Here is a 9,809-nt window from a genome sequence, read left to right as displayed (position 1 = left end):
GTGACAAACATATACAGACACTCGGCTAGAGAAGACTTAGACGGCACAAGTATCTCGCAGTGGGACTGTTTCGGTATCGGAATTCCAAATATTATATTAATTCCAACTATAATTATTTTGTAAAGTTTCGAGTAAAAAGTGATAATGAGTGATCAAAAAGAAAATATACACTTCAAAGAAAGGTACCAAGACAAACACAACGGCAACAAAACGGAGCGATGCAGCGAAAGAGGCTCGCTCGAGCTTACAATCTGCGAGAAAGGACAAAGAAGATGAAAATCTTGCTGTTGAAGGGCAACTTTATGGTCCTGGAATCGCAGACTAAAGGTAAATTCAGTATAAGTAACAAAATTTCAATAGTTTCTAAAAATATCAACATTCGAAACTTTAAACGCGTTTTTCTCGAAACAGCATTTTTAAAGTTGGCTAGCAGTAGAACTCAAACAATTTTTAACCGATTAATTTAAAATTTTAACAGTACCTAAAAAAGTTAATTTCCTACAGAAATACGTAGGATTTTTTTGATAAGTTAAAAACTTTTTTAGTTACAGCTGATTTTACTCGATTTTTTTTCTTGAAATTTATGGATTTTTCTTTAAAACTTCGCCATTATGTCAAAAATCAATATTAAGAAAAACGGCTACGTATTTCTCCAAAGCAAAATAGCTTCTGCAATAACTGTTGCTAGGTAACAGTTCCCAAGTAACATATTTGTAACTAACAAGCAACTTAAACTATATAACTTATCATATCAACTTATCATAATCTTATCAATTCAAATTAAACTCTAACGATGGAGCGTATTCGTTACAACAACGAAGAATTAGCAAACATGTTGCTTATTTACGGTCAATGTCATAAAAATCAAAGGCAAGCTGCAGCCCTCTATGCCGCACGTTTTCCCGATAAGCGACATCCAGGACACGGTTTTTTTACATCTTTATTCAGTAGAGTTTGTCGATATGGACTGTTTCACGCTCCAACACGTCCACGAGTTGTACCCCAACGTGACGAAGAAACAATTAATAATGTAAGAGAAGCACTTATTGCCAATCCGCATACGAGTACGAGAAGTATTGCCCATGATCTACAGCTATGCCATGTCAAGGTTCATAAAATTATAAAGCATAATCTTGGATGGCATCCATTTAAGAGGCATAAAACGCAAAAATTATTTCCTCAAAATTTGCCACGCCGAGAAGCATTTTGTGATTGGCTGTCAGAACAAGTAAGAAATATATTACCAATAAAATATATTGGTGGCTTTCGTTGCTTAGTACAATTTAGAATAAACAATTATTTTTTTATAAAATAGCTTAAAATGAAATTTTCAGCTTTGAAAATCTTAAAAAATTGAAGTACTGAATATATGAATTTATTGTGGGACGAGAGCCACAAGTTTATAGTGTTAGATATGGCCTGATGTGGAAAGGCCTATCATAAATCCCTCACTTGAACGGGATATGTTGATCAGGATATTTGATAGGATAGACAGGATGGCTGTGAGAAGATGCCCGGAAGAATGTCCGTTGAGCGGGAAGGAACAAGCGCAAAGGGAATATGATAAAGACTGTTTATTTCCTCGTAGACGTAACAAACGTATGCACCCTGTATTAGGCGCGACCGCACTCACAACGAAGACAGTCAATCACGACCCTGTACTTATCGCACGCTTCGACAAACGGGACTCACACTCTCCGAACGCTCTACGATGCTGTCTCTACGCTCGCCATTACCGAACTCTCCTCCTTCGCCGATACCGTCGCGCCCTCTCGCGCTCCTTTACCATCGACTATTGGGCCCGCTTTCACGCGACCACATACCGCCGAGATTAAAACATGCACACTTTATTAATTGCACCTTACAATAGTTTAACAATTTTCTTGTCATTTTGATTTTAAATGTTTACGAAATTGTAGCAATCAAATTTGCTCCATTGTACTAGGTTGACTTGAATAACATCGCGAATGATTATTTCTTAAGGAGAATTCTCTGGACAGATGAGTGCACTTTCCGCAGTGATGGGCACATAAACAGGCACAATGAACATCATTATGCAGAAGAAAATCCTCATTGCCGAAAAGAAACACACATTCAGGGACAATTCCATATAAATGTCTGGATGGGAATTTTGGATAATCAAGTTATCGGACCGTACTTCTTCCCAGAAAATATTAAAATCACAGCACAAGTTTATTCCGCTTTCCTGGAGGAAATACTACCGGATTTATTAGAAGACGTTCCATTGGCTATAAGACCAAATATTATTTTTCAGCAAGATGGTCATCCTGCCCATACATCCTTTCTCGCGCGTACCGTATTAAATCAAAGATTTCGGAACAGGTAGATAGGCATCGGAAGTACTCTGCATGAATGGCCCCCACGTTCTCCTTTTTTTTTTTGACCCGGTGGAAATCCTCATGGACCGTCCCCCCGCCCTGCTGGGACAGAGACGGGGGGGTGTGTGGGACTCGTCTCCCTGGCCCCTGGGCTGTTGACACCCGTGGGACCAGTAGTGCAATGGAGACGCCTACCGCACTAAAACCACCGGGAGTGGACTTCTCTGCGCTATTGGGGGCTGCCAAGGGAATGCAAAACTAGAACTGCTCGACAGCCCTCGCGCCGCGCGTGTATGCCGTACGCGCACCTCTAGGCCTTGATTGTGAAGGCCTGGCCCTGAGAAGGGCCTTCTCCTATGGCCCTGAGAAGGGCCTTCTCCTCCTCTAATTTGCGGCGGGGGTGCCACCAGGCCTCCCGCCGCGCCCCTCGTTGTTGTGGGGGCGGGTGGGTCACAAGTCTCCAGCTTGTGCCCACCCCTAGGGTCCCGGACCTTTCTCCTCCCCTTTGAGTCGCCTTTTACGACAGGCAGGGGCTACCCCGGGGCTATTCTTAAAGCGGCACCCGTACGCCTAAAATGGGACCCTACGTCTCTGCACCGATGACATGGTGCTATCTCTCTTATGGCCTAAGATGTGCCATTTGACGACGCCGACGACCGACTAATCTTCGTCTTCTTGGCGGTCCGCCTCCTCCTCCGTTTTGCTGCGTTGGAGGGTTCGTCTCTCCTTTGCGCAGCCTTTCCTTCTCTTCCTTCTGCGTAATTACTGCCTCACAGAAGGTCGAGAAGGCCGTCCATGCCTCCTCCTCGTTAATTATCGCTTCCACGACGGCGCCTAGGGACAGATCGTCCCCGATAATTGCGGACAGGGCCCGGCGCTCACCCTCCCAGGCTGGACATGCCTCGAGGGTGTGCTGCGCCGAGTCCGTGTCCCCGTCGCAGTGATGACATCTGGTGTCGTTATCTCGTCCAATGCGACACAGGTACTCTCCGAAACAGCCGTGTCCGGAGAGCACCTGCGTCGTCCTAAACGAAGCCCTAGCTCCCGCCCGGTCGAGCCACTCGTCGAGTCTCGGAAGGATCGCCTCAACTGTCCTTCGTCCGAACCCACCTGGTGCTGAAAGCCTGGCCCGCCACTCCTCCCTCGTCCTTTCTCTGAGCTCAAGTCGGACAGCTCTCCTCACCCCAGCTGTTATGGGGACGCCGCTATCTCTCAGTTCTGTCACGCGTTGGTACACCGCCGCATGGCTCCTCGCTGCCAGATCTATGGGGGGAGTACCCGCGAGCAGTGTCGCCGCCCTGTGCGATATTGTACGGTAGGCCCTTATTGTACGTATCGCCATTCTCCTCTGCGCCCTGTTGACGATGGACCTGGCTTTGGCGTTTCTATCCAACGCCCCCGACCATATTGGTGCTCCATATAGGATTATGGAGTTGAGGACGTTGGAATAAAGCTTCCTCGTCTTCCCGCTGGGACCTCCCAGGTTGGGCATCAGTCTGGATAGCGCTCCAGCCACGGCGTCCAACCTGGGAGACAGTTTGGCGAAATGGTCGCCAAATCGCCACCTCTCATCTATATGTAGGCCCAGGTACTTTATCGTCTTTCCGACGCGCACCTGGGTATCTTCTACCTTCAAGAGGGTATCGGGTGGTCTCCCATGAGAGCCGTCATGTAAGAAGACGGCCTCAGTTTTGTTGGCGGCCACCTTTAGCCCCACAGACCCGATTGCCTTCGTCACACAGGCTATTGCCAGGTTTGCCTTCCTTGTCGCCGACTCCCAGTCGTCCCCACCGACAAGCACCAAGGTGTCGTCGGCATGGCACACCAAGGTGCTGCCGGTGGGTAAGGCTGCGTCCAAGACTCCGTCGTAGGCAATGTCCCACAAGAGTGGCCCTAGGACCGACCCCTGTGGGACACCGCACCCTGCCGGCCAGTTACGCCGGTCACCTCCTCTGTCTGTACAGGTTATCTTCCTGTTACTGAGGTAGTCTCGGATCACCCCGATCAGAGGCTTGGGGAACCCAAAATTGATCAGGGCCCTGTTAATTGCCCCGTGGGGGAGGGAGTTGAACGCATTCGCTATGTCAATAGCAATCGCGACAACCACCCCCCCTCCTCGATCACATGGTCCGAGAGGGATTTGACACATTCGATAGCGTCTATTGTTGATTTCCCCTCCCGGAATCCAAACTGCCTATCAGATAGGCGACGACCCGAGTCCTCCATGTGTCGGATCAGTCGGTTGGCTATAACCCGCTCTAATGTCTTTCCGGCCTCGTCCAACAGACAAATAGGCCGGTATCCACTAGGCGAGTCCTCCGGCTTGCCCTCTTTGCGTAGCAAAACCAGGTTCGCCTGTTTCCACGCTGTCGGGAACTTTCTGTGCCTTATACACGCTGAGTACAGCCCGACGATCCTCTCCGTCAGCTCCCCCAGGGCGATCCGCCAGACCGAGCCAGGGACACATTCCGGGCCTGGGGCTTTTCTGGGTTTCACTTTCCTTGCCGCCACGGCCACTTCTTCGTTGGTGACCTCCATCTCCTCACACCACGCTTGTTCCGGTTCATCAACAGCAACCTCTCTTCCTCCTCCTGGCGGGAATAGTGTGTTTACCACCCGGTCTAGGAGGTCCACCTTTATTTGTTCTACCGTAGGTGGGGCACCACTTCTGAGCCTCTTCAGTACCAGCCTATAAGGCATCCCCCAGGGGTCCTCGTCAAGGGTGTTCAGGAGATCCGTCCATGCGTTTTCCTTTGCCCTTCGTATCGCGAACTTCAGGGCGATCCGACTCTCCCTGTAGCTCGCCAAGAGTGCCTCGAGACGATCGCGCGTGATGGGCCTTCTTCTTCCTCTCTGTAATGCTCTTCTGTGCATCACCGACTTTCTTCTTAGATCCGCTATTTCGTCGGTCCACCAATGGGCCTGTTTGCGGGGAGTGAACCTGACCCTGGGCATCGCGCTGTCGCATGCCCGGGTCAAGGTCTTTCTCAGCCACATAGTCTCCTTCTCAACCTCTTCCGTGTTTTGCGGGGGATCTGCCCGAGCCCAGGCGGCTGCCACCAAGGTCGCAACCAGCATATCCCGGTCTATTTTGCCCACCGCCCATCTCGTTTGCGTATAGGCACACGCATTTGCAGCCCTTCTTATGGAAGGTCCTGCAAGGGATATCTCGATAAAGAGGTGGTCCGACAACGTTTCCACCTCTTCCAATACCCTCCAGTTCTCCATCCAACTCGTGGCAGCCGGTGAGGTCCAAGTTAGGTCTATTATAGACTCCCCTTGAGCCCTCACGCAAGTGCTTGCGTTGCCACGATTTCCTAGTGCCAGGCCCAAACGGGCCGCCCACGCTGCCACCTCTGCCCCCTTTGCGTCCGGTCGCCGGGAACCCCAATCCGCGGACTTCGCGTTGAAGTCCCCGGCGACCAGAACGGGTCTGGGGAGGACTCCCCTGAGTTCTCTCTCCATCTCGTCGAGCTTATCCTCCAGTTCGGCCACGCTGAGGCTAGGCCGGAGGTACACTCCCATGACGAAGAAGGCTTCGCAGTCGACGATGAGCCATCCCTCTCCCTCTCTGGCTCGGGACCAGGGGACGTGTCTTTGTCCCGTCCTTCGCCAAGTGATGGCGACTGAACCGTCCGTACTCTTGGCCCAGTTGGGGCCGTCAGGCACGTAGTACGGCTCCGACATTATGCCCACACCGCAACCACGCTCCGCCAGGGTATGCAGGAAGAGATCCTGCGCCTGACGGGCGTGGTTGAGGTTCCCCTGTGACATTTTTAGGGAATTGAAGGCACCGTCTTCGTAGCCTCCTCCAGGCCACTTGCTTCTCCGTTCACAGGCAGGCACGTACTCGCCTGTGTACCGTCTACACTCCTAAGTCCCGGCGGTGTGTCGGAGTGGTCCCATTCCAGGGACCCCTCCCTCTCCTCTTCAACCTCCATCGAAAGGTCGATCAGGTTGGCCACCGTCCGGTCCTCTTGTGTGCGCGGTTCCGTCCCTTGCGTCTGGGTCGTGAGCCGCTGTTTCTCCTCCTGCCTCCTCTTTTTGGCCGCCTTCTTGGAGGTAGGTGGGCACGCCGCTCCTCCGGCCTTGTGCACATGGGGCAGTCCCCTGTCCCTGCACACGATGCAACTTGGCTTGGCAGAGCACTCGGCTGATCTGTGCCCCTCCTCGCCACACCTATAGCAGGTGTTCGACCGATCCTTGCTGCTACGGCACTGTGCCCGAACATGACCGCGCTCGAGGCACCTATAGCACACAAGTGGCCTTGCGTCCAACAGGTCCACCCGTGCCATTATCCATCCTATCTTAAGACGGCCAGTTTCCGCCACGCGCTTAGCTGAGTCGAGTGGGCACTGGACCCATACAGTCCCCAAGCCATTTGTGGCCCTCCTGATAGGGCCCACCTTGATATCATGACCCGAGCACTGTCCCACTCTCTCCACTACCTCTCTTACTTCGTCTTGGCTGATTGAGTCCTCTAGATCTCGGACCCGCAGCTCCGCCATCTTGATGGGACGCATCACCTTAACCCCCTCCGCGTTCCCAACCACCTCCCTGATTCGCTGAACCAGGGTGTCCGCCTTAGGGTGCGCATCCACTCCGGGAATCTCTAGAATGAGCGCCCCCGTAAGCCCCCTCCTGGGCCTTAGTTCCTCTATTCCTATGTCCTCCAGTCTAACCTTGGATCTGATTGCTCGAAGGCCCTCCTCGTACATTCCTGTGGGGAACGTTAACGAAACTGCTGCAGTTTTTGGAGCCTTCCTTTTACTACCACTGCTCCGGGCCGCCGCTTCCTTTCGCATCCCTCCCTTGTCCCTTCCCCCGCCAGTCTTACCGACCCTGGGCGCCGTTTCCTTGTTGGGCGTTCGACCAGGGCCTGCAGCCGCGGGTAGAGGTTGGGAGGCTGACTCGGCATCTTTATTCCTCCTTCTTCCCTTCTTCACCACTTCCGTCCATAATGTGTTGTCGGACGATGGTGGTGCACCTCCCCCCAGTTGTTTCTGAGGCAGAGGTTGCGTCACGCCTCTATTCTCCACCCTGACTCTTGGTTGCCTTTGTGGCAAAGGCTGGTCCTGTGGCAGAGGCAGAGGCTGCGTTGCCGTCTTGTTGTTCACCGCCTTGGTGCCCAAGGTCGCGACCGTCTTGTCCGGGATGCGTTTTCCGTCCGGCCTCAAACTCCTTTTCACTCCTGCCTTCACTTTTTCACGGGGAGTCTTGTGAGTAGTCTTTCCGCTCGTCGCCTCTTTCACCACCACCATGCTGGTGATAGTTGGGGGCCTCCTTCCTTTGTCTGCCGGAGTCTTCTCGATCTTGCTTGTGCTTGGTATTCCGGCCATCACCCCGGTGCACCTCGCTGCAAGGTTTTCAAGATTGACCTTGACTTCTTGTGGGTTTCCCTTCAGGACAGCTTCGATGGAGACGCCCTCCATGACTCTTCTGACATTCTCCATAACGACGTCTATGGGTGGCTCCTCCAGCCGTTTCCTGACCCCCCTTATCCTAGGCCTGAGAGCTGGAAAGTCCTCTTCCTCCAGCATCATGTCCCCTGCCTCCTTTAAGGTTCCTTGTGTTAAGGGGTCTTTCGTCTCATCCTGTATATCCATGCAGGTCTTGTCCTCTTTGCATGTGCATGAGCGACTCTCTTTTCTCCTCTCCTGTGCTCGCGTGCGCGATTCCTGCGCTTGGAGCTGTTCGGTTAGTTCACGGACCTGGCTCTCCAGAGACCTAATTTTCTCCCTGAGTCTGTCCGTATCCCCCTTACCCCTATCCGCCTCTGGCTTGGTGGCCTTCGCGGTAAGCGCAGTTGTAGCGGCTCTCATTCCCTTTGCGCTCGTCTTTAGCTCCTTTACAAATGTTCCTTTTAAGTTCTTGGAACCCGTTGCTACTTTGTGAACTATGTTAATATAGTTCAGCATGTCCGCAGCTACTTGCTCAGCGGACATCCCTTCCATTTGTTCCACCAGTTCCCTTTCCGGTGTTCCGTCGCGAGGAAGGACTCTAGGGTCTAAGACCCTCTTCAGCAGCTTCTTCTCTTCTACGAGCTTCCTGATTTCCCTCTTGTGTTCCTGCTTCTTTCTTTTATAGAGGCCCTCGCATGTTGTAGGCGGCCTGCCCCTCTTGCGCTTTCTCCTGTCAGTCATCTCGACTATGGAGTTGCTGCTTGATTGCACGCTTGTGGAGTCCTGATCTGAATCCGCATCGCATACATTCAGCCCCACCTCTGTGTCCGAGCCATCGATGGACACCGCCGGTGATACCTGCCGCCTGGGCCTAGTCTTGACCGCGGCTTGCTTTGCTCCGGCCTTGGATGAGGCCGGATCCGGCTTGTTCTTCTTGGCGACCTCGTTCTGATGGCCGTCCACTCTCCTTCACACGAAGACGCGAACATCATCGTGGAGCATTGTCCGGGCTTCAGGCTGGTCGTCGCCCTTGGCCCTCCCACCTCCTCCTCCCTTCTCACTCTTACTCGCACACATACACTCGCTCATGCACACATCATTTTTACAGGGGTTTTTTATCATTTTTGTTTTTGTGAGGGAAAACATATCGGCAGTGTTTATATTGACCCGGTTCGCCCATCGTGGGACCCCCACCGCGGTGGGGATCTATCCCCGGTTTAGTGTAGCCCTAATTAAGGGCCGGAAAGCGGAGAGGCCGCTTGTCGGGGAGCCACCCCTATCCCGACCAGTGAGTCTACAAAAAGCATCCCTGGAGACCGCCAGGCCCACAATTATGATAAAGGTTTACCCTCACCCCAGAGACGGGGCGCGTGCCGACCCGTTCGGTCGCTCACCCCGCCCCCAGGCTAGAGCTTGCCGAGGAACTCTCCCCCTCAGCATGGGTATGAGGGGACGGCGGCTAACCGGCCCCTCCACACACGCGCCCGGCGTACTGGCTTCAACTCCCGGCTAGGCTCCGGACAGACGAACGGGAGCGGTTTTCCCACATTAAACATGCCGCTTCCTGTGGTTTTTGCCGGAATACTCCGGACTTACGCACCCACGTAGTCCACGGCAGAGGTCAGGTACCAACGTCACCGCCCGTCCCCGGTCTGGGGGTTTACTACTCCCCCCTTGGTTAGTCTCCGGGAAATATCCACCAGCCGCCGACCGCGACCCATGTACACACGCACGCACACTACCGATCCTCCGCCCTCCACGACCAGCCCCGTACGCCAGGCCGCACGCCCCAGCAGCGGGACGTCGGCCCCAGACGCAGGAACCAGCCGCTTCGACGCGGAGGATCGGGTGTTGGCCGGCAGACTTGCCGACCAACTCCTCGGACCCCGAGGCCCTGCCTGGGAATACGTCCCAGCGGCCCCCAGGGTCCTCCGGGAGACCGGACCCTGCCTCGGAAACGTCCGAGCGGCCCCGATCCCCCGTCCTTGCCGGGCCAACCGGGCGACGCGGGTCTAAGACCCGACGTGTACCCGGGGCCCCGCCCCCTCCCGGAAGGGCCGGATTACAT

At 53.5% G+C, this 9,809-nt stretch overlaps 1 protein-coding gene across 1 annotated transcript; it reads left to right on the top strand.

Annotated features, from left to right (window-relative positions):
* Nucleotides 1-793: 793 nt before the first annotated feature.
* LOC105556413 lies at nucleotides 794-3,447 on the top strand. The gene is made up of 2 exons (XM_012003504.1): nucleotides 794-1,228; nucleotides 1,946-3,447. Exons 1-2 carry the CDS (start codon nucleotides 794-796, stop codon nucleotides 2,345-2,347), a joined length of 837 nt encoding a protein of 278 aa, XP_011858894.1. The 3' UTR covers nucleotides 2,348-3,447.
* The last annotated feature ends 6,362 nt before the right edge of the window (nucleotides 3,448-9,809 follow it).

This window comes from Vollenhovia emeryi, unplaced genomic scaffold (assembly GCF_000949405.1).
Source record: "Vollenhovia emeryi isolate VEMERY1.0 unplaced genomic scaffold, V.emery_V1.0 DF940047.1, whole genome shotgun sequence".
In the NCBI taxonomy this organism is placed as follows: Eukaryota; Metazoa; Arthropoda; class Insecta; order Hymenoptera; family Formicidae; genus Vollenhovia; species Vollenhovia emeryi.
Note: the sequence above shows the minus strand (reverse complement) of the source record. Positions and strands in the feature narration are given on the sequence as shown.

Bases quoted from the DNA above. Each gene is read 5' to 3' on its own strand.
- LOC105556413 (XM_012003504.1), top strand. From the start codon at position 794: ATGGAGCGTATTCGTTACAACAACGAAGAATTAGCAAACATGTTGCTT. The intron at 1,229-1,945 runs GTAAGAAATATA...CCATTGTACTAG, and splicing joins GTGATTGGCTGTCAGAACAA to GTTGACTTGAATAACATCGC.